A 23510-nucleotide genomic window follows, 5' to 3' on the forward strand; every position below is an offset into this window, starting at 1 on the left:
TACGCATTTGGCACGAGCCAAATTGAATCCACACGATCCACCATTGGGGCAGTGAGGCGGTTCGGGAATTTCGCTGACACCGCCCTTGCTCCTGATCAAAGGAGAAAGAAAAAAAGTAAAAAACAGAGCTAAAACCTCGGTGAAGCGGATGTGGTGGTTTAGTTAGTCATCAACGTGCGAAGGGTAGCGTCATAGGTATCTTCCGGTCCAAGCCATCCAACCCTACCTTGCACATCATTTTCTTTACATTGTCGACCGTCTTTACCCATTAACCTGAGATACTACATGTTGAAAAGGGAATTCTCTTCAAATGTCTTCCTCATCCATGACGAACATGTACCAAGAAAAGAACCGGAACGAAAAGATCCTTCAGTCGCCCGATGAACAGCCTACAACGTCGTCTTGTCAGCCGGAGTCTCTCGACCAATTTCCACCCCCATACTCTCCGAGACTGGACACGCCCCCAGAGAAGACCGATACCGGCGACATTATCCCCATCAACATCAATATTCAAGTTGTCGGTTCGAGAGGCGATGTTCAGCCCTTCATCGCCCTCGGAGTTGCGCTTAAAAACGATGGCCACCGAGTTCGACTTTCCACACACGCTCAGTTCCGTGACACTGTGATCTCCGCAGGACTCGAGTTCTTCGATATTGGAGGAGACCCGGCGGACCTTATGGCCTTTATGGTAGAAAGCCCGTCGATGATACCTAGTATGAAGCAGATTCGTGCTGGCGTAATACAGAAGAAAAGATCGATGTTCATACAGATGCTTGAAGGCTTATGGCAGTCATGTATAGCGGCAGATAAAGACTCACATGTGCCTTTTGTAGCCGACGCTATTATTGCAAATCCACCTAGCTTCGGGCATATACACTGTGCCCAAGCCTTAGGTATCCCTATCCATCTAATGTTTACGATGCCATGGTCAAGTACTAAAGCCTTTCCACACCCATTGGCTAGTATATCCGCATCGAAGTTAGACTGGAAAACGGCGAATAAGGCGTCATATGCTGCAGTAGAGATGCTAACATGGCAGGGGTAAGTGAAATAGTGTCATACTGCTACTGTCGTGGGACTAAGTTGTATAGGCTCGGCGACATTGTGAATGAATGGAGGACTCACCGCCTGGGAATAGAGCCAGTGCCCGGTACGGAGGGCCATCGCCTTCTTGACGTATTGGAGGTTCCCTTTACCTACTGCTGGTCATCATCTCTGGTGGCGAAGCCAGAGGATTGGGGGAGTCACATAGGTGAGACTGTGATTCACTTCAAAACAGGATATATCTACCTTAATCATTTGGCTAATACAAAGGTTCCTAGACGTGTGTGGATTCTTCTTTCGTGAATCCCCAGAGTACTCACCATCCCCTGAATTAGAAGAGTTCCTGCGGACTGGGCCCCCGCCTGTCTACATAGGTTTTGGAAGTATCGTGGCCAGCGGCAGCGAGAGTCTCATGACCACAGTTTTGGCTGCGGTACGCACAGCCGGCGTACGAGCTATCATCAGCCAAGGCTGGAGCAACCTGGGGGGTGATAACACAAGCGATGTCTTCTTCATCACAGATTGCCCTCATGAGTGGTTGTTTCAGAAGGTAGTCGCTGTCGTTCACCATGGTGGTGCGGGGACCACTGCATGCGGCCTACGTTTTGGAAAGCCAACTGCCATTATTCCATTCTTTGGAGAGTAAGTTACCAGTACTGAGATCAAATTATCCGCACAACTGACAATCTCGGATAGCCAGCCATTCTGGGGTTCTGTTATTGCAAAGGCTGGAGCTGGACCTGAGCCCATTGCTTACCGCTCTCTGACATCCACTGGTCTCGCACAAGCCATCAAATTTTGCCTTACAGACGAGGCGGCGGAAGCGGCAGGCAAGATTGCGGAAGCCATGCGTACCGAGAACGGGGTTGCAGCAGCTGTACAATCATTCTACAAGCATCTGCCTTTCGACAAGATGAAGTGTGATTTCTACCCCAACCAGCCTGCGGCTCTTGCATGCGGCAGAGGAAACCATTCAGTAAAAATGTGTAAGGCGGTGGCTTCGGTTTTGGTCAAGAATCAAAGACTTGAGATGAAGAAATTGTCATTGTAAGTCCACATGTCTCAAATGAATGTTACGACCACGTCTGGCTGACTGAACACGTGGAGGTACCGTGCAAACCCTCTCGCGATAGAAAATATCCGCTGGGACCCTTTCACCGCAGTTTCTGCGGCGGCTGTCTCGACACTTTTGGGCATGATCAGTGACACCGTCGACATTGTTGTTAAGCCGATTCAGGCACGCCAGCATCGACAAAAACAGGAAGGGTATCTTTTAGTCGATGGAATTGGGGACGAGGTTCAAAATGTCACATTGGAACCCGTGACGACTTCGATTCAAGATACACCGTCCTTCGCCATGCTTCCCCTTGGTGACAGTACCCAGTCGAGTCGGCTCCAGAACGTGCTTAGGTCTGTGACGAGTGACCATGCAATTCCAACCATGCCAGAGGTGAGTGTGTCTAAGTCCGTCCTCGGCGGGATGGGGAGACTGGCGGGCAACACGACCAAAGGCATTCTGGTGGATATGCCGTTAGCTCTCACCGAGGGGTTTCGAGCCATTCCGAAGCTGTACGGAGATCCTATGAGCAACCATGACAGCGTGCACGACTTTCGTAGTGGCGTGTCTGTGGCTGGCAAAAGGTTTTGTGAGGGCATTTCCGGCAGTGTTACAGATATCTTTACGCACACGTATCATGGTAAGATGGAGCAAGGTGCAGCCGGCGCAGCGATGGGGTTAGCCAAAGGAACGGCCAGCTTCGTGGCCAAGTGCACGTCAGCAACGCTCGGGCTAATCTCGTACCCAGCCCAGGGCGTTTATCGAAGCATATGGATGAAGACACACGAACCACCCCTGCAGCAAATGCTGGCGGCAAAGCTTGTCGAAGGAGATTGGCTGGTCTCTGAGGAGAGCCGATGGAATAGAGATCGCATGGCAATAATTGAGGACTTTGTTGGATTAAGATCAGCAAGGAAATAACCTTTATATTAAAAACCCAAAACTGTATTTAGCAAGGTCAGTAAACCATAATTACTATTATACACTAAGTTTAAATTCACTTATTAGCAGAGAAGCCGCTTGAGTGACACCTGCTAGATAATCATAGTCCACTGTAACTTAAGTCGTCGAGATCTTGACCCTCAGCGTCACCTTCACCTTCCGTATCAGAGTCGTCATCGGAAGAAATCCATATAGCATCGCCCTTGAGTTTTCCATCAGCCGGCAAGATTGCCTCTTTGTCGCTCAGGGTTACAGCGACTTCTCGAGAACTAGGGGGCATGAAGCTCTGCAGCAGCGTTAGATGAATGAGGCCACTTATGTCAGAGACTTTCCCAATCATGTGGCTGCCGACCAGATTATAGTGGCCACTTTGCCCCGTCCAGAGCATCATATAGCACCTATTCTAGCATTTACTTAGAATAAGATCTCTGAACCCACGGAAGTTAGCCAATCAGGCTTTTCAAAGAAGCTACTCGGGGTCTGCTAGTGACACATCTGGTGATAAGATGCTCGGCAATGCGTACTCAATAATTTCAAGGAAGCGTCCAAACGCGATGCATTGGCAGGGGTCTTAACTCCGTTCTAAAATGCCCTAACCGATGGTTTGCGAATTTAACTCATTCCCCTCAGTTTGCCGAGTGTATCTGCCGCTGTTTGACCTGCTAGCTTTGTCCTTGGCAACTTGACCTTTATGATTGCAGATCTGCAGGGATGTGGATGCAATCATCGGTGAACTATCCGAGGAAGAGGGGAACATATATAGTCGTTACCATTCCCCTAGAAATGGCGTTTCATAGCTACAATCCAAGGCTATACATATTATCTCTTTTCTTCTGCCTTATCTTCTACCAATATATGGAGTACAGTTCTTGTGTCCGTGGGAACTTGTCATATTGACCATGTCTTGGGTATCGACTGCTATCTCGGTCTTGGTACTTATCTCGCCAAGTGGGGCGTCTCCGCACTGCGACCTTGTCCAGGACTGCCAACTCCTCGGAGAACGAGCAAATATCCCAAATGCGACCATCCACGTGTCTGAAGTTGTCAAGGCTGGCACCAACTTGACATTTCCATTTTATGATAAGACCTGTACCTCAACTTCCCAAGTCGTCAAGGCCGATATATGCCGTCTATCATTTGATGTAGACACCAGCACTAATAGTAGTGTTCGTTTCGAGGCATGGCTGCCGCTAGACTGGAGCGGTCGATTTCTTGGCGTTGGCAATGGAGGCCTGGGCGGCTGTTTCAAATACGACGAACTTGACTACGGCTCGTCCTATGGGTTTGCAACAATTGGCACCAATAATGGCCACGATGGAAATCATGGAAGGCCCTTCTACAACAGCCTCGGTACCGTCGAAGATTACTCATACCGCGCTATACATTTGGAAGCAGTTCTTGGCAAGCAAATTGTTAAAGCATTTTATGGCTCCAGTCAGAAAAGGTCCTACTACCTCGGCTGCTCGACTGGTGGACGACAAGGATTCAAAGAAGCACAGGAATTCCCCGATGACTTCGATGGTATTGTGGCAGGCGCCCCTGCTTTCGATATGTTGGCATTGTTCTACTGGAGTGGCGTGCTGGGTCAGGCACTTGGAATGCCTGGTTCGCCAACCTACCTTAACTCCGCTGACTGGAGTTTGATATATGACAACATCCTCGAGCAATGTGATGAGCTGGACGGCGTCAAGGATGGTGTTCTCGATGATCCCGATCTCTGCCAATACCGACCTGAAGCTTTGATCTGTGCGCTGAACCAAACGTCGGGCTGTCTCACTGGACCAAAGGCCGAGACTGTCAGAACCATCCTTTCACCGGTGTATGGACCTGATGGCCAATTCGTGTACTCACGACTACAACCGGGAAGCAACGCCACAGATCGGTTCACTTCTATTGAACAGCCCTTCGGCTATCTGCTTGATTGGATGCGTTATGTCGTCAAGAGCGACCCGTCTTGGGATCCTTGGACCTTTACAGCAAATGATTGGTTGGAACTATCAGGGAAGGACGAATATGGAGTGTCGACATGGAACGGAAACCTGACCGGTTCTCGTGATTCAGGAACAAAGATCCTTCACTACCATGGACTTCAGGATCCCTTAATCACTAGCGACAATTCTGCCCGTTACTACAATCATGTGAGCAGAACTATGGGACTGAGCTCAAAAGAAATGGACAACTTTTATCGGTATTTTCGCATTTCTGGCCTGGCACACTGTCGAGGAGGAACTGGGGCCAACATGATTGGTGGCAATGCTGGCACCCTTGGCCCTTATGAGCCCGAGAGTAATGTTCTAGCGGCTATCGTGGAATGGGTTGAGAATGGTAATGCGCCAGAGTTCATCCAAGGAACGCAGTACGCGTCTTCTGATAAGAAGAAGGTCGATGCACTGAAAAGGCATTGTCGATACCCTCGAAGGAATGTATATGTAAAGGGAGATCCTAAATCACCTGACAGTTGGATCTGTAAGTAATTTGGCTCTTCGCCTCAATAAAAACAAAAAGATCACCTCCGCGAATTGCCTACAAGAGGCCGATTCGACTACAACGTAACGACATGATGTTTGTAACAAGTAATTGCCGATGTATTGACTACTAGGCGTGGATAAGACAGACAGCAGAGTGCTACACACTCCTCAGATGCCTCCCTCACGCGGTCACTCTTTTCCTCAAAATACAGTTGAAGTCGTGTTGCTGCACAAACCAACGGTTTAACACATTCCAATCAATCTCCGGATCTGCCATCTCAATGTGATAACTCCTCAACAACTGTGGTACAACCTTGTGGAGCTCCATAAGGCTGATGTGCTTTCCCACGCAAGTACGTGATCCAGCCCCAAAGGTGAAGAAGCTAGTCTCCATCTTGGAGAGCAACTCGGAATCCGTAGTCAGCCAGCGCTCAGGTATAAAAGACTCAGGATCCTTATATACTTTGGGGTCGTGTTGAAGAACCCATGGATTTATGCCGACAATCGTGCCACCAGGAATGAAATGCCCGCATATCTCTATCCCTTGTGGTGGAACGTGCCGCTCCATCATAAGACCAATTGAGGGATGGAGACGCATGGCCTCCTTGATCGCTGCTTTGGTGTATACTAAGTGTGAAGTAGACTCTTTGTATGAGATAACAGCACTGAGTTCTCCGTTCTTATCAGCGGTATCGATTTCTTCTATTACCTTTGCCATCTTGTCAGGGTTTTTGATGAGGAAGTAGAAGACTGCTCGTAGGGCGATGGCGGTAGTATCTGAGCCCGCAAACACATTGGCCGAAAGATGCACGATAGCATCTCTAGTACTCATCTTGAGCGGATCTTTATTCTTCACTGCAGCCCATCTTGACAAAAGGTCCTTTCCTCCTTCATCAGTAAGCTCCAGCTCGCCGTCTCTTTTCATGGGGGTACGTGAATTGATGGCCTTCAGGGTGAAGGTCAAAACAGCATTCCAATTTTCCATGGAAGGTATCAAGTATGGAAAAAGAGGGTTTCCCAGCAAAAGCGGGTGCATTTCAGGAACTTGTCCACAAATGGCTGAGTACGCGATAATGCCCTTGATCGTTGAAATCATACCATCAACGTCACTACCTGACGCCAAGAACCCTAGCTTCATGGCAAAGTTGACTTCACCAACGACGTCGAACGCGTAGTACTGGAGCCACATGCCAAGATCAATCGGTTTGCCATTCACAGCCCACTCCTCAAGGCGGGACATGAACAGCTCAGTACAAGAGTCAATAGCAGCCTCGGATTCCAGTAAATATGTCAGACTGAACGCGCCTGCGACCTTTTTCTTCTGGTCCCGGTGATAAACGGGATCTCGGGTAGAGAAGAGATTCATCTGCGGTTTCTTTCGCCAAGAAATGCTTTGGATCGGGTAGAACGCTGACTAGGCATTTGAGTTAATATGGGTCATGCGGGTACATTCTTGACAGCTCACTCACCTTGGGGAATGCGCCAGTCAATCCATATATAGTCTTGATAGCCTGTGGGTCACCGACCGACACGACGTTTGGCGCTACTCGCACTAGCGGGCCATGCTTTAGGTGAAGTCGTATGGCTGTATGGTGAGACTGGCCTTTGTAAACGTCGTAGAGACGCCAGAGCTTTGTCCACTTTGCAAGGGGCGGCCCAGGAATGCGCGAAAGGCCTGGACGGAATCGACCATGTACATAGCTGAGGGTGAAGATGCCCAAGAATAAAATGAAAAAATAGTGTTTAAAGAACGCAATGGCCGTTACTACTGCTGAAAGGTGCTGCTCGGTCATTGGGGAAGGAATTGACATCAAATATCACCGCGACAGTTATGGAGACACTTTAAGTCGAAGAAAAAAGAACGCAGAAGGAAGAGAGACCTAAACGCCAGGATGAGGGAGCTATTAAATACACAAACCCGTACCAAGATTTAATCTGCAATACCTCGGCGACTGGAGATAACAATCCTGGGTGATTTCTAACGAGTTACATACTGGCAGGGATGCAGTCACTTGCTGCTACACCGACCCTGCTGGAGACTATGGTATGTCGCGGGCGATGTTACTGTATAAGGATTGTTCCGGCTTACTTACATGAGAAGATATGATGACCAGCCCTTAGAAGTCATGCCAGCGCAACGTCAATAAGTAAAAGGAAGTGATCTTTGCTCAGATCATAAGGTGTTCTGCGGGAAGAGCGGGGTATGTAGGATTGCAGAAAAGCGCCAAGATTATGGAGCGGATGACTGCAGTGATGATCTTTAAACTGTAGAGTAGCAGTCTACAGCGATGAACACACTTCTTAAGAGATAAAGACAAGATCTAGTACTCCATACTAGCCAAGTCACCCCCGTGTGTCCCAGTCAAGTGAAGCGAGGACTCTGCTGGTGCTGATCATTGAATTTCGATGGTGCATTGATGGCGCTGAGCCCGCATTATTTACACATGCCCTGGTAATAGACTCTGTAACTGGCTAATTTTCCCCAACAGTGTTGCGCTCAGAGACACTGCGCATGTGCTAAAGCTGCGTTAGTCGTCTTTTTGTTCAAAGTCTCTTCCATTCCATGTATCGCTCTTTCCCCCTTGGGCCTCCTCTCATCATCATGTCAAACTCCTCCTTGGCACCTTTTTGTTCAGGTCCAAGTCTGAGTCGGAAGGGCCACTTTTCGACCACAGTATGCTTTTCTTTCGCCACTGCACCCAAGTACTCAGAAAAGTCAGAGAACCTAAACTGCTTGGCAACTCTTTCATGATTGTCAGTATCTTGCAATTAGGATAGGCCATGGAACCCAAAGGGCACGCACCTGTCGAAGATGGAGTCATAGGCTGTTACGGAGTCACGGGCAAACGAAAACATGATAACGCCAGGGTCATATCGACTGGTTGGGCTGTGATCAGGGGGAATAAACTGGATTGATCACTTTGTCGAAGCACTTCCGACTTTCGCTTCAGCCATCCGATCTTGATTTGCCAGATTCTCGTCCACAACATTCATAAATGAGGTAATGAGAGTTGCGTGACTGTTGATAGAGGGCGACCGAAGCAGTGGTGACATGATCCCGACGGTTTTGTGGATACCGAGATATCCCGCATCTGAGATGTTAGACACATGTTTCAAGTTAGTATCAAAAGTTTCAATGACGGTACGACCTCATGATTTTAAGAGATACAAACCTCTATGCGATCGAAAGAGTTAATGTTGAGATGACTAGGCAGATCAGAGGCGTCGACTTGAAGAGGTTCAATTGCCGCGGTTCTACTAGACATACCGCCCAAAAATGCCTCGAGCACACCCCTCACGTAGTAGTACATCTTTCCGTAGATGTCTGACGTCGCCAGTCCAGTAGAGGTTGCTTCAATGTCTTTTGCAGACCAGCCGTTGAGAGGATCGGCGTTATCGTACATCGGCCATCTATCAGCAGTCTGGAAGAATGTCCTTTCTTTGTATGCTCTGTGTACCACGCTCGCCATTTGGAAACTTACGGGTTTGGGTGTCGAAACCCATTACGTGAAACCCCAAATGTGAGCAGCAGGCTGTCTTGTCGAAATCGATATATGGCGACACGATGAGAAGAGGGAAGGAAATGAAACGATCGATCGCGATAGTCAACTCTAGACTCTACCAGTGTTACGGCTGTTCGCAATTGATTCGCTCTATCAACTGTTAACCCGCCAGGAACCTCAAGAAAGGTCAACAGTTTGTCCCACGACACCTTTTCAAGCACAAGTCGGAAAGAAGACTGTCCAAATTTCCAACTCTTTCCCAAAATAGCGTTAGTCGGTTTGTCTCTAATCTTGTGACAAACCCCTTCAATAAGAGGTCGACCTTGTAGAGTGAGTAGTTTTAGGTTAGACTCTCGAATGAAAGCGGAGTACCAAACGTGGATTATGCAATCAATTGTGTTATTGTGTTCTTCGGCTGTGAGCGCTATGAGAAGCATTACGACATTCTGTGCTACTATATTAAGATCGCGGTTGTTTATGGTGATACTAATTTGTTGCTTGTAGCTTGAAGGTAGTTGAGCTATGGTTGTGAGTAGGTTTCGCAAATCTCCCGACGCTGTAATGGGAAGCATGATGTTAGTTCCAAGTAAGAGACAACTTCTTGTAAGGAAGGTAGATACCTGCAAATAATAGGCTGAGTTGGCCTTGATAAAGATAACCCTCGTTGGAGCTAAGCTTGAGAACATTAAGAGCCGGTGCATTCCGCTAGAGGAACTTCTTGACTCTAAAGGAAATGCCTATACCTCCCCTGATGAATACAGGGGTTCTGTCCTGGAGGACCCAGTTGGGTGTCCAAGTTGCCTTGTTGAGGGCTGAGTTGCAGTGAACTTTGTAAGTAGGCCAGTGAGCTTGCTGGCAGTCGGGGCCGCAATACTGTGACGACAAGTGCGTCAGCAATGCCCAAGGATCCCGCAGGCTTTTGTCACGTACAACGACGAGCCGACACTTCTTGCAGTTGGACCTTCCTGGATTGCGACAGTTGGTCCATCGGCGTTGCAGTTCGCACAGGGCAATGATGAAGTAGTCAACTTGGATTTGGACCAGTACCTCTTGACACAGATTTTAACACTGAGAGAAGTTGTGAAATTGAAGTAGGATGTCTGAAGGTAGCTGTGTACGAGCAGGATTTTCCTTGTGCAACCAACCGTAATCAACATGTGGTGGGCCTCCCTGTTGGGCTATGTATCAGATGACATACTGCAGCTTTCGGCGCTGCCACTTCTCTATTTCCCCTTCAAGACAGCCAATGATAGCCTCCTTGCTACCCCTCCATTCGTCTGTTGGGCGCAAGACTGGATGAGCAAGAACTAGCTGACACATGATACTCTAAAAACCAAACCTCAATTAGTGGAATCTAAATAGCAATTTCACGTTTCGTTTACCACAAGAAGATGTCTGTAGTTTTTACCTGTTGAGAAATCTGGATTTTACTATATGTATATCCAGCCCGTCAATCACTGCCGTCGTTTCCAGTATCCTGCTTTCAATGAAAATATTCAGGTCCAGCTCCAGCCCTTGCAACAACAGAGCCCTAAAATAGCTGGCTATCTGAGATTGTCAGTTGTACAGATAATTTGATCTAAGTACTGGCCACTTACTCTCTAAGGAATAGAACAATGGCAGTTAGCTTTCCAAAATGCAGGCCGCATGCAGTAGTCCCTCTGGTCTCTTAATACGAATCATCCTTCCAACTGATACTGAGTACCTAAGGAATTAATTATAACTACGGAAAGCCTATAAGCTATAACACAATCTAAGTATATAGTCCACGGGCAGTCTCTATAGATATCTATTACCTGTCTTTTTTCAGAAGTAAATAATATTAGATAACTATTGCAATTACAGTTACATCAACTAGAAGCGAGTACGAAATGAACTTATTCGTTTTAACTACATAGTGGTACAGAGGAAGGTTGCTGGTGAATATATGGAGAGAATGTCTCCGAATAATAAAATAGACTACATGAGTGTATCAATGTATGTGATCACCCCTAATACAAATGCCAAACAAGTTACTCCTCCTGCAGCAATTCGGAACCCAGCACTCTCCTGACTCTCCTTTGAAGAACCACGATCCACTCCCTTTTGGTCATCTTTGTGCGAGTCACCGTGCGAAGAAGCCATGCTGGCATCAATGCTTGACACGGCTGCAGGCTCAAGAGTGACGGCGCAGCGGTCTTCGTCGTTTGCCGGAGCAACGAAGCTGTGACCGCCTGACTCTAGTGGAAGATCACGGAAGGCGCATGTATCGCCTTGCAAGTCAGCATCTTTCGGTGCTGTCGTTGTGCCTGTAGCGTTGATAGTAAGTCCAGCAGGAAGCGGGCAAATCTGGTGCTTGGTCGCGGCACCAAGGTCGACTTGTTTTAAAGGTCCTTTTGTGGTAAAATCAACAAGTGTGACAACAGCGAGGTCTCTTTGCAGGGTCATTATTTCCTCCCGCGACCCCTTAGCCGGTCGGAGAACACAGTATGCGTAATCAAGGGTAACGAGTATGCTCCACCTGCCCTCAGTGTTGAAAGGATGCTCATAAGCATTGAACTCGATGTACGGATCGCTGGTAGACTCGTTGACCGAAGGGAGCGCGATCGTCTCATTGATTATAGGATTCGTGTATTCGCCGTAGTTGTAGACCTGATATGACAGCAGAGGCTCAAAGATTGGTATCATCCCCGGGCTCCCAATGGAGATAACGATGGGGAATACTGGCGATGGGTTGTATGTCTCGTTGCGTGGGAAAGCCAAGTCAACTTCCAAAGCGCTGCTGTTCATGGATTGCTCTCCAGCTACTCCTTTCCAATGTGTGATAAACCAACAAGCCAAGGAGGCGTAGTAGAGTGGAGAAAGACGCATGTTTGAAATTTGCGTGGAAGTGTGTTGAAGATGATGCCTTCTAAACAATGAGGACTTGAACGGGTTCTTGTAGCCAGAGAAGCCCAGGCCAAAAAAAAGGGTCCGTCCGTTTGAGTTGACCCTGGTGAAATCAATGTCCCTGCAGGGCCGTGTTGCCGGCTTAGTAGTTGTTGGTCGATAAATGTTATAATAACCGAGGGCTTGGCTATGCAGGGGTTCTACCTATTATTATGGAGATTTCATGCTTAAATGGCAACTGGATTATTTCTACCAGGATTGTTCCCCGGTTAAACTCACAACTCATTTCGGGCGATCAGCCGTGCCATTGTAAGTTGCCATTGCCTTATGCGACAAACAGCCCTCCATAAGTGTCAGATGTTCTCACTGTAAAACAATCCCGCCTAAGATTAGCTCGAACATACCTGGGATATCTTACTAGTTCACATACATTGACGGAGGACTGGGAGACGAATATAGGAGGATGCAAGATGAGGATGCTGAGAAATGGTCCGTTTTTGGCTGATGTTGTCATCTCTACCCACAGGAACGTTCGGGTTCGATTGCGTTATTAAGCTGAAGATCGTTCCCTCTCCGGGTAACTCCGAAGATAAGCTCTATCACCAACTTAAATATTCTCACCTATTTTCTGGAGTCGCTGTATGTAAAGCAGATGAACAGACTACTACTCTGGTGAGCCACACTCTGGAACCTTTTTCAAACATCCACCAAGTTGACAGGGGCTGGCAAGTCCAGCAGCCAAGACAGCGGGAGATTAGCTGGAACAAGGATTCTCGCCTCAGCGAATCATGTCATGTTCCCTGCTTCGCACTAAGCTCTAATCGTAGCTTCAAACTCCACTCAGACTCGGCAGTAAAACCGTGCGTGTCCTTCTCTCGATTTGTCAATCCGCACGAGACTACAGCTAGTTGATAGACTACCGGGTAGCTTCGTCCTTCTGTAATCAAGACACAATGCGCAAGAGTTCAACCATGGGATATAATCTTCAGAATCTATAAAGAGTTGTAACAATTCATATGGTAAAGCCCCTTAATATCGAACACAAACAGTTAGTTCACGATTTGTTTAAGAATTTATCCAAAATATTACTGAGGATCTCATGCAGTGAGTTGCCTGTAACAGATTTTCCAGCCACAATCCTTCGTCAGCAACAGAAAGCTTTCGGACGCCCGTCTATCAGGATTTCACATAGGGCATCAGAGACAAGAAACATGTGCTCAACCTACTCACTCTGTACTCCTGATGAGATAAGAGTGATGTCCTCTAAATCACTGGTTATTCGGCAGAGTCATTAGCGGTGTGTGGAAATACAACCGGGAATAACGGTCAACCGGATCTAGCATAACTCCACCCCTGTCAGCTTACGCGGCTTTAAACGCAGGGAGTTTGTACAAGCCAGATCTCGAACAGCCTGGCTCTCTGAAACCTTATTGCCATGCTCAAAGTTAAGTGCAACCTGGCTGATTCTTACAAGACAACAGAACTGAACCTTGCGTACTGAATTCTGCATTGCATTCTTGAAGATATCATGTCAAAGCAGACGCGACTTTGCTTCTTACCCTCGGGAGAGCTTACCTACTACAACTCAGAAGATCCTTTGCCAGACTACCCTCTTCTGAACCACGCGCAATTGTGGCCAAAACTCTGTCATAATGATAGCTTAATACTTAACGCTATCAAGCTAAACTCACAGTCACTTCTCCTACGTCTCCCAGACGACGTCTTACGGCCCATCCTACAGGACGCTGTCAGAGAGCCTCTAGAGTTCTCACTTGAACGAGAAGCATATTGGCGCTTATACGATGACGACATCTATTGGAGTTCATACAGTGATGACATCGACGATTCAGCTATGTTTGGGCCAGCGAGGGGCTGGATTCGGTATATGGCTACATACAGGCTCATCTGGGTCTGCAAACGATTTCATGCCCTCGTACTGCCTTTCATGTATGGGAATGTGTCACTGGATGTTACGACCCATTATTTTGATTGTCCACCCCAGGAAAAGCTCTTTCGCGATGAGATCTTGCGACGTCCCCTCTTGCAAAACTATATCAGGCACCTAGCGGTATACAACCAGTCACTCCAGAGCCCTATCGTTCAGTTGGCCTGTGCATTCCCGCACATAAACAAACTATCTTTGAAGCGCGTACGGAATGAGGGTGAGATTGACTTGTCTTTGATAGGACCAGCCAAGGTATGTGCTACACGCTCACCAAAAGATATAGGCAGATCTGACAGACGATCAACAGGACCAATCAAGAACAGCGAGCTTCATTAGTATTCAGTTCCATAGCTTGCATACCCGACCAGAAGCCGTAAAAAGATTTCTCGAATGGCCCAAGGAACTGCATGAATTTATCGTTAATGACATGACCTACACCGGATACAGCTGGGCTGAAACCGAGCCTGATCCTTCATATCGCTGGAACTACAGGCTCCTAGTTGATGTTTTATCCCCGCAGAAAGATCATCTCCGGTTCCTCGATCTTGGATGGCTGGGCTATGACCGCGACCAAAACACCTTTCAAGTCTCTGCTTTTCCCAATCTACGAAGTATGGCCTTGTCAGTGGCCTATCAGTACCCTAACGAGAAAGCGTGTCCCAACTGGCTGACACCGTCCTTGAACACACTGATTCTCGATCTACATATGAACGATATTCAGTGCGGCCCCGGAAGCCACAATTGCATGCATACAGGTGGTGCTGAGTCCGTCGTTTCATTTGCCAGGATGGCACGAGAATGGTCAAACAAAGATGGCGGTGCAGTAGGGCTGAGGAGAATTGGTATACGCGTATACAGCAGAGGATATGATGCGTGGGAGGAGGAGGACGAATGGAGTTGTCGGCACGGTAAATATGACCAGGAAATGTGGACGAACCTTGTTCAATATCTCAAAGATATTCAAGGACAAGGCTTTGAAGCATTCTGGGTAGGTTATAGCGGGCAACACCATACTGCCGAGATGATGGAAGCCATGTGTAGATGTAAAATTAAGCGTAAAACTAGGTGAAAGTCAACAGCAAAATTTACCCAAGCTTTACAAGAGGTCTTTTCAGATAGTGTAGAATAGTCTTCACGACAGGCGAAGTGAACAAACGAATGACCTGGTGAATCCCTTAGGACGGTCTGAAACTATGCTGCTCTAGCTTTGACTCTTTTGAACGGGGTTTCTCTGAGATTTGTGACCAAGCGTCTTGAAGATTGTCTGGAATGAACTCCCCACAAAAATCCAACAAAGTGGCATTTACATCTAAGCTCGTCTCGGAAGTCCGGAATATCGATGACTTTTGAAAGGTCAGCACTAGGGATGCCGTCTTGGCAGCTGAGTGAGGGGAACCAAGGATCATTGCCGTTACAATATATGTGCTGGGTGTACATACCCCCGTCAGCGGCAGATGGAAGTGCCGCTACCTCAGCTGTGGCTTATCAACCTTTTGCTGGAGGTCTGTCATTTCTGATCTTCATCGTTTCCGTCCTTGGACTAGAACCCCGTCTGGTACTCTAGTCTGCGAATTGACTTTAATCGATTGGATGATTCGACATAAGAGCCGCGCCCGCGACGTTCTGCGAGACTCGATGCACGGGACGGACGGCGTGATGGACTCGCAGTCCGCTGAGGGGCTCGCATACTGTATTTGTAGGAAATATCAAGAGGTATAAGCTCAGATACTGTGATACTCTACGTCAAAGTCATCGCGGTGCCGATCTGGCGACAGCTACCAAGTACCGGCTAATGACGACAATATACAAGCAACGCTCCCAATAATTCAAGCCGGCTCATACAAGTCAAGTTAGGGTCTTCTATTTTAAGGCAAGCCAATTCACAACCCCCGTAAATCAAGCCTATGAGAAAGTGGGTTTGACTTGACTTGTTGGGAGCGTTGTATACAAGTATCAAGAGGCTCCAAGGACTCAATTAAACAACAAGCCGTACATCTTCTTGAATAGCGCAGGGCTGAGATTGCATGAATAGTGCTTTCTCGTTCTGTCACTGATACCAATAGTAACCGCACGAATCCTTAGCTGGAATCTGGTGACCCTGAACATTGTGATCTCATCGTCAGATTCGGAAGCGCTTTGACCCTATGCTGAGACACTTTATACTTGATTAAGTTATGTACAGCCTGATCGCTCTTGTGCGCAGAATCTAATTATCTTTTCAATACAATGTGGCGTGAATTTTAAATCTGTAACCGTTGCATATACCAGTCGTTTCTCAGCGAAGCCTGCTTTTCTATCATCTCAGTCTTCAATCAAGGTGTACCATTGCTGCATACGTCAGAATTACACATTTGCAGCCAGCCGCAATTGACAGGATGTTGGGTAGAGCAATATCTCAGTATTTGGGGAGTCAAGGTAGATTGCGCGTTTAATGTATGTAGAAATGGCTGTCAAGATCATGCCGTCAACAGTCTTCCTGCGCTTTTAAGGGTATATTTTAAATAATAAGTTACGCTTCCTGTCTCAACAACCGTTCGCCTTGACACACAGACCATATAGTCCTGTTACTTCATTCTATCTACCACTTGATAACACCATGCAACCCGAAGTACTTCTTGCCCTTGTGTCTGCAGTTGCAGCTGCGAGGACGGCCGACCCGCACCGGCCACACCCTTGCATGAGGAGTGTTGAGCATGTTTGAGGAATGGTACAGTAATGGAGTGTACGGATACATGTGAATGTGTTGCCACCAAGAACTGTCTCATGCACAACGAGTTTCGAGTGCGACTATGTCATGCTGTAACAGGTTAGTTCGTGTGGACCTAGGGAACCAGATCAAGGTTCCACTACGGGGACCAATTCCCGACACTACGGCTAGAAGTGGTAACAGCCCACAACCTAAATTTGTCCAACACGACCTCAAAGGTCGGCGCAGGTCGGCTATCGTCCTCAGAAGCGTACGACGCCGGAGCTGCACTGCGGATAGGAAATACCGAAAGATATGTCAGCTCGCTCTCCACCCAGAGCACGATAGTCTGTAAAGGTAGCTTTACGATGAAGCCTGGACGCATATGCCCTCGTCTGAAGGCTACGCCACAGACGTAATAGCAGCATCATGCTCTTCGTCAATGTCTCCAGCGAGTCTCTCAACACCACCCCCATGATTGGCCCCCACAGCCACCGCTATATCCGACCGCTGTCCAGCCCGTCTTCCGGTCGCTCCATGACATCCCTTAATCTCCGTGGCGGTGGTGTCTTCAGCCCTGAGCTGGGTTCCGTTATTGGAGGAGGAGCTGCGAACGCCATTACGGCGATGTTATCGCGCGACGGGCTGCTCGCTCGGCAAGAGCTTCTGGTGCCAGTTTCTCTGCTAGGCGGACTGAAGGTAGTCCTTTCGTTGAGCACGAGTGCGCTTGCATTCGAGGCCGCTCTGGCTGCGGATGCGCTGTGGGTAGGTAGAACTTCGGTGGCTGTATAATTGGGTGACTTTAGTCTGTTCGCGTAATGTACGGGCCGCAATTGCGTTGCATTCCTCCCACCGTCCAGTACAGTGAGACTGCGTCGAAATAAGCTCTTTTGGTGCTGCAGCTGGAATGCTGGCTCACCTTTCTACTAGTTGTTGAGGAACAACTCGAGGTCAGAGTGAGGCGCAGACCAGAGAATGAACGGACCTATGTCGCACCCCGGCTCGGTTACGCGAACAGACTAAAGTCATCCGATTTGTATTGGCACGGCTCAAGTGATCTATGGGTGGCTGGTATTGACGGTGCGTGGGATACTGTGAAAGGTGGTTGGGGTGGGCGGCACGCGCACAGACACAGTAGGGCTTTTACCTTTGACGGAGTCTAATTCCTTGACGCGTCGTATCGCGCTGCGACTTCACAGTCTGATGCAACTAAACTCAGCGCATCGGATGGACCAACTTTTATGATGACCAGATCATTATTTATCCGGATAATTGAGGGTGTGTTGGATATATGCACCTTTCAGCTTAGTCGTTTCCGCCACTTGCTGCGGGGCTTTGGGCAGCTGTTTCACGCACCGTAGTGTCCATACTATGATCGCCAGCAGATCTTGCAGAACTATTTGAGTTGGGTAACATGTACATATTTGTGAATCCAATAACCATATTTGGTGCAGCCACTAGCTTGGTGCATATGCGGGATCCAGCAGACAGCGAAAAGCCGCTGACGTACGGCTGCACTGAACTTGACACACTACAGTTTATACTTCACCCTTGCCGCCTACGGGAAACTTTTAGTCGTGCTTTCACACTTAACTCACTCTCCCACTGAACGATTGAAGTAAACGAGCGTCAACACGGCCAAAATGCAGCGAACCACTGAACTGATGAAATGTCGGGAAGAGCTTGATAAAAGACCCGACACTAGTCTCGAAGACTTATGGAAACAAACAAAGGTTCGTGAATCTTGACCAAGCCCGAAACAAAGAGCTTACCACTCCCATAGATTAATTTTAAAGAGCAGACGGGTCACGATCTCGATAATCGAATCCCTATCGATGAACTGCGGCAGAAAAGCAAGGATGTGGATAAGATGCAGGTTTCTAAAGTCAAGAGTGCATTCGAACGAGCCAAATATATCTTTGCAAAAGTTTTCAAGGTAATCTGGAACTTTTGGGAGTTCTTCCAGCCTGCACTCAAAGAGATACCTTTCGCAGGGGCAGGCGTCGAGTTTCTGGCTAAGGCTATCGACTTGCTCATTCGGGCGACTCAAAATTATCAAGCGATCTTCGTTAAGGCTGCCCAGCTGTTTGAACAGGTGGGATTCTTTTCCATGAGATTCGAGATGCTTATGGAAGCTGAGAGTGAGGGCGCTCGATTGCATCCCAAATATGTAAGTCTCGTCTCCGCTGTGTGAACCATACTACTACCACTTTCGATTCCGCGAGTAAGCAACTGAAAGCTGATCGTGCTGTTTTAACCACAAAATAGACTCAGTTTCTTCATAGCATCATGGCGCATATGGTAGGCTGTGTTGCGTTATACATCAAACTGAACTGTAAGCCAAAATTGGACCCTGCTGAGTCGAGACGCAAACGAATGTGGGATAAAGCGCAAGCCGCCGGGCAAGTCGCCGGGCAATTCATGAACACAATGGCAACGGGAGACGATGAAGGTGTGGGTGATCAAATGGTTAAACTCCAAGATCTGATTGAACAAGAAGGCAGGCTCTCGACTGCCCTAATTCTAGCATCTGTCCTCAAGATCCACAAGGATGTGGGTGCCGTTCGCAAGTCCGTAAGCACCGTGATGGACAAGCTGAGCCTTGTTCACAATAGCATTATCGAGTACAGCACCTCGCTCACTTCGCAACACGTTGACAAACTTAAGTCATCATTATATATTACTCATGAGCCTTGGAACGATGCCTTTCGTGCTTGTGCAGAGCGTTGTGTGGCCGGAACAGGCGAATGGCTTCTCCTGGACAACAAATTCAATGCCTGGGCAACTACTCGAAATGATGCTCCCCATATTTTCGCAATCGAAGCCGGATCGAACTTCGGGAAAACTTATCTTACAACAATCGTCATCGCTCATCTCCACAAGCGAGCTTTGGAGGAGGTTAAAACACAATCCGTTATTGCGTTTTATTACTTCAACAGTGCATCCAAGGATCTTACAGCTGCTGCGGTTATAAGGGCAATTGCCTTTCAGCTCTGCACGCACAATACGCGGTTCTTCGATTTTTTCAGAAGCCTCCATAAAACGAGTTCAGATGCTAGTTCTAGCTTGGGCATTAATCTTTGGACTAGCCTCATCGTGGAAGTATCCTCTCAACTCACAGACTTGTCTGTTTTTATCATACTTGATGGCTTGGAGATGCTGGCAAAGGAGCAGCTCCAAATCCTCTCTGATGTCTTGGCAAGCCCAAACAAGGCGAATCAGGGCTTGCGCATCTTGCTCACAGGCAATACTCGCTGTTTAGAGTCGGTTTCCCAACGTGTCGGTCACAGCCTCGTTAAGATTACTCTTGACAATACATACCCTCATCGAGGTGACGTAAGTCTTGCGGCCGAAGCCGAGCTCGCTCGCTGCGACGTTTTCTCGGATGAACTTGATGATCCTGAGGTGCGTGAGTGTATGGCTCGCACCCGCAACAGTCTGGTTCAGGCGGTGAGCGGCGACTACTATCTGCTACAGTCGCAACTACGTGAGATTCGACACCTCTGGTCAACAGATGAAATCGACCGAGTACTAAATCGAGCGGTAAAGGGCCGCAACGCCACTATAGAGCGCCACTTGTCCAACCTCGCAGTTAGGGTATCTGAGACAGAGCTCTTTAGATTAAGAGATGGACTTCATCTTCTGGCTGTATTAAATATATTGGAAGCGCCGATGCCGCACATTGTTGTTCTTGGGCAGTACCTTGCTAGTGGACGAGACTCCGCCACAAGCAGGACAAAAGTTCGAACTGCTTACTCAGGATTGGTCTCCATTGACACTGAGGGTTATCTCTCGCTTGCAACAGACGAGATGACCTCGTTCCTGATGCCAGATATGAAGGCGAGCCAGGCAATTGCAAGTCAAACTCAGACGGTCAACATCAAACAGGCGTTCTATGCCACTTTCAACCCAACATTCCTTAAAGAAAACGGCATAGATGATGAGTTTTTCGACTCTCGATCGCGCCTAAACCACCTAGCGGATTTCAAGGTGGAGCGCAATGTGGCCATGGCTAAAGTCGCCATTCACTTCATTGACTGCTTGTCCAAGATATCCACCACACAACGCAAGCAAACCAGCCACGAAAATTATCCGTTGCACAGCCTCTCTACCTTTGCGAGAGAGATACTGCCTAAGCTTCTGCAACACATTGACACATCTCAGCTGGTTGATCCTGACAGAATCGTTCTCGGCTATCAAGTCACTCGTTTATTCTTCGAGGATAACATGTTCGATGTTTTCTGGCCGTTAGAAGTTTTATCGCAGTACGTAACCACCTGGGGAAAAAACGAGCAATACTTCGATGCTGTGTATCGTATCCTGAAGCACCATGAGATCATCAAACATCTCGAAGGCGAACCACGGAGTAAATCCTGGGCGACAGAATTACAACAGATGTCGAAAGCTAGCGACTTGCAATCGGCGTTAAGCAAGATGGTCGCCAGGAGATGGTTGCTCAGTAAGTCATTTTGGACACAGGACGACATACGCAACTTTTTCCTGTGGTTCTCAACCGTCCAAGAGTTAGGTTTTATCAAAGAGAAGAAAGAGAAGAAAGAGAAGAAGGTGGCTTATGAGCCGTACGATCCAGAAAGAATAACTGGCTGGTTCACTCCACCAAACTGGGAGAAGATAAAAGCATGGGTGTTAAGTAATGTTGACATCGATGACGACCGCGCCAGCTTTGATATCCAGAGGGCTGCGGTTCTCCTTGCTTTTGGAGGCAAGAGTGAGGAACCTGCTGAGATTCTCGAACCGTATCGCGACATGGATTGGCGTGCCAACGTATGGCTTGCTGAAGCAACGTCCTTGCATGATAATTTCGACGCTGCGTATGACGCAGTCGAGGAGTGTCTAACCCTGCTTCTTGAGTTCGACGTCGATCAAGCGACAATAACCAAAGTAAACGATTGCTTCCTAGACTGGATATACCATTGGGACAGTTTGTCCCGAGAAATGCAAGTTAGGGAGAAGATGATAAAACTCAATGAGCAGAAGCCAGGTATTCTGTCTTCATACATGTGGGCTCGAACTCTCGAAATCGCTTTCTACGTGAAGGGGCGGGATGCGGGATTGGACTTCTTCCAGGCGCAATACCAGTCCAAAAAGCCAACGATTTGCGAGACATTTATTCGTCAGGCCGCATATAACTACCTGCACATCCCGCTAAGTCGAACGCTTACTGACGATCCAGAGGGCAGTCGTCTTCGATATCTGTGCGGTATTTACAAAGACGTTATCGCGTTTTGCGATGAGAAACCAATGTTGTCTACCCATGATATGCATAGGGCACGCGTCAGGCTTAGCTACTGGCTCGGTCGTCTCTTCTTTGTCTCTAAAGGCAAACCCAAACTCATCGAAGTCATCGCAAGATGGGAAGGATTGTTGAAGGACTTTTGCCTCAACCCTTCGACTAGAGACCTTGATGTTCTTATCCCTATTATCAAGCATCTTTGTTCGGCCTACATCCAAGTCCTGCGGGGGGAATACACAGACATCGAGGCTGATCACATCATTTCGCAGGTAACAAAACTGCACAATGTGACCCGCTCCTGGCAAGAACCCATCGCTCTCAAGCTTTACTTTCGTGTATCACTATGTCTCGCCCGTATCTATGTGGTGCGCGGTGAGACTGCAAAAGCGCGCGAAATCCTGAAAGAGCATGCTGATTCGGCTTTTTCTATGCTCTCGCAACGCAACAACTTATCGCTGTTCGGCATCGGTTGGCTGTATCTGGCGTCCATCCTCACAGTACTGGATCAAGATGACGTACGGGAAAAGTGGGCATGGTCCAAATTTATGCTGCTGCAGCAATTGCGGCAGGAAAACATAGAATACTATGCTGAGGCCAGTGAACGCGGTGACAACCCCTCTCTGGACATTGCAGTCAAGCAAAGAATTGATGCTATCAAGACCAGCGAGGAATACAATTGCTTCGACAGCCTAGAGATCGATCTTATTGATTATACGTGGGCGGGCGATTTTTACCTACCGTGGTTTGCGACCATAGCCTGCGACGGCCAAGACTGCAAGGCGACGTCGAAGAAGACGTCAGGCCAACCAGCACCAATCAACAGCGAGCCCTTGCAAAGAGTGGATGAAATCACGTTCAACAATATCTCCTGGCCTAACCCGGGGGAACTTACTGAGTCGGATACTTTCAGGGTGTGTAGAGATTGCATGCTATCTAAGATGTGCAAAACGTGCTACGGTCAGCTAGAGGAAGGCTTCCTGCCGGCCATGGGATGCAGCAAAGACCACAGTGCTCTGATTGTACGTGCCGCGTATGATGATTATGATGACGATGATGGCGATGATGATGATGATGATGATGACGATGAGGGCGATGGTGTAAGCGATATCGAATCGGTTGACGCAACTCCGTGGGAGGTTTCTGATAAGGATATGGAGATCGTTGCTAAGGAGAGTAAAAAGTGGAACACAAATAGCTATTGTGGATGAGGAGCTACCCATGTTATAGCAGCTGCCGGCGCATAATCGCAATTATGTTACCTTACCAAATCCAGTCCGGGGATAGGTTGCAATCCGCTAAGAAAGAAAAGGTATTATAGTTCGAATATTGATTGCCTTATTTAATACTTTAACATGTAAATTGTAGTTATTAATATATTAGGGTTAGTGCAGGTACTACTCACTTTTAATGAATTACGGGACATAAGACGGGCTACTTTATCTTTATTTATTTCCCAGTCGCTATTGAGCTATCTTGGTCTTGACTTCTATCTATAGAGTAGGGTGTTAGGAGCTTACAAAGGGAGTAAGAAAAAAGGTAAGAGATAAGGTCAGGTAGAGAAAAACAAGAGAATAAAGACTAGAAGCTAAAGGAACTGAGTTTATATATATATACAATTAAAGTAAGCTTGCTACTATACCTAAAGCTAAGCTATACTACTTTAAACAGAAAAGCAAAGTAACTATTTAACCTAAATTAGTAAGCGCAAACTAAATAATTCATATATTGAAACTTATTCAGCAT

At 47.6% G+C, this 23510-nt stretch overlaps 7 protein-coding genes across 7 annotated transcripts; 4 read left to right on the plus strand and 3 right to left on the minus strand.

Moving 5' to 3' along the window:
* Positions 1–252: 252 nt before the first annotated feature.
* Positions 253–3016, plus strand: B0J16DRAFT_288316 (UDP-glucose,sterol transferase; the record flags this gene model as incomplete). The annotated part of the gene is made up of 5 exons (XM_046124170.1): positions 253–1041; positions 1092–1252; positions 1323–1686; positions 1741–2091; positions 2152–3016. Coding segments are annotated over exons 1-5 (2472 nt in total), but the record flags the coding sequence as incomplete, so codon positions are not given.
* Positions 3017–3942: 926 nt separating this feature from the next.
* B0J16DRAFT_288319 (Tannase/feruloyl esterase) lies at positions 3943–5548 on the plus strand (the record flags this gene model as incomplete). The annotated part of the gene is made up of 1 exon (XM_046124171.1): positions 3943–5548. One exon carries the CDS (start codon positions 3943–3945, stop codon positions 5515–5517), a length of 1575 nt encoding a protein of 524 aa, XP_045980688.1. The 3' UTR covers positions 5518–5548.
* A 144-nt stretch (positions 5549–5692) lies between these two features.
* On the minus strand, positions 5693–7304 carry B0J16DRAFT_400438 (cytochrome P450 oxidoreductase; the record flags this gene model as incomplete). Its single annotated transcript, XM_046132511.1, has 2 exons — positions 5693–6925; positions 6981–7304. 2 exons carry the CDS (start codon positions 7302–7304, stop codon positions 5693–5695), a joined length of 1557 nt encoding a protein of 518 aa, XP_045980689.1.
* A 751-nt stretch (positions 7305–8055) lies between these two features.
* Positions 8056–10171, minus strand: B0J16DRAFT_356302 (uncharacterized protein; the record flags this gene model as incomplete). Its single annotated transcript, XM_046129462.1, has 8 exons — positions 8056–8254; positions 8315–8398; positions 8432–8603; positions 8681–8946; positions 8994–9570; positions 9635–9719; positions 9774–9887; positions 9959–10171. 8 exons carry the CDS (start codon positions 10169–10171, stop codon positions 8056–8058), a joined length of 1710 nt encoding a protein of 569 aa, XP_045980690.1.
* Positions 10172–10897: 726 nt separating this feature from the next.
* On the minus strand, positions 10898–12202 carry B0J16DRAFT_343454 (uncharacterized protein). The gene has a single exon (XM_046128039.1). It carries the CDS (start codon positions 11862–11864, stop codon positions 10974–10976), a length of 891 nt encoding a protein of 296 aa, XP_045980691.1. The 5' UTR covers positions 11865–12202; the 3' UTR covers positions 10898–10973.
* Positions 12203–13301: 1099 nt separating this feature from the next.
* On the plus strand, positions 13302–15033 carry B0J16DRAFT_343455 (uncharacterized protein). The gene is made up of 2 exons (XM_046128040.1): positions 13302–14079; positions 14135–15033. Exons 1-2 carry the CDS (start codon positions 13411–13413, stop codon positions 14894–14896), a joined length of 1431 nt encoding a protein of 476 aa, XP_045980692.1. The 5' UTR covers positions 13302–13410; the 3' UTR covers positions 14897–15033.
* Positions 15034–18156: 3123 nt separating this feature from the next.
* Positions 18157–22975, plus strand: B0J16DRAFT_372942 (uncharacterized protein; the record flags this gene model as incomplete). The annotated part of the gene is made up of 3 exons (XM_046130502.1): positions 18157–18246; positions 18297–18683; positions 18782–22975. The coding sequence occupies 3 exons, from the start codon at positions 18157–18159 to the stop codon at positions 22973–22975; spliced, it is 4671 nt and encodes a 1556-aa protein (XP_045980693.1).
* Positions 22976–23510: the final 535 nt, after the last annotated feature.

This window comes from Fusarium flagelliforme (assembly GCF_020744385.1).
Source record: "Fusarium flagelliforme strain FIESC 12 MPI-CAGE-AA-0113 chromosome Unknown B0J16scaffold_5, whole genome shotgun sequence".
In the NCBI taxonomy this organism is placed as follows: Eukaryota; Fungi; Ascomycota; class Sordariomycetes; order Hypocreales; family Nectriaceae; genus Fusarium; species Fusarium flagelliforme.

Coding starts and splice junctions, on each gene's coding strand:
- B0J16DRAFT_343454 (XM_046128039.1), bottom strand. CDS start 11,864: ATGCGTCTTTCTCCACTCTACTACGCCTCCTTGGCTTGTTGGTTTATC.
- B0J16DRAFT_343455 (XM_046128040.1), top strand. CDS start 13,411: ATGTCAAAGCAGACGCGACTTTGCTTCTTACCCTCGGGAGAGCTTACC. Junction 14,080..14,134: donor CTTTGATAGGACCAGCCAAG/GTATGTGCTACA, acceptor GACGATCAACAG/GACCAATCAAGAACAGCGAG.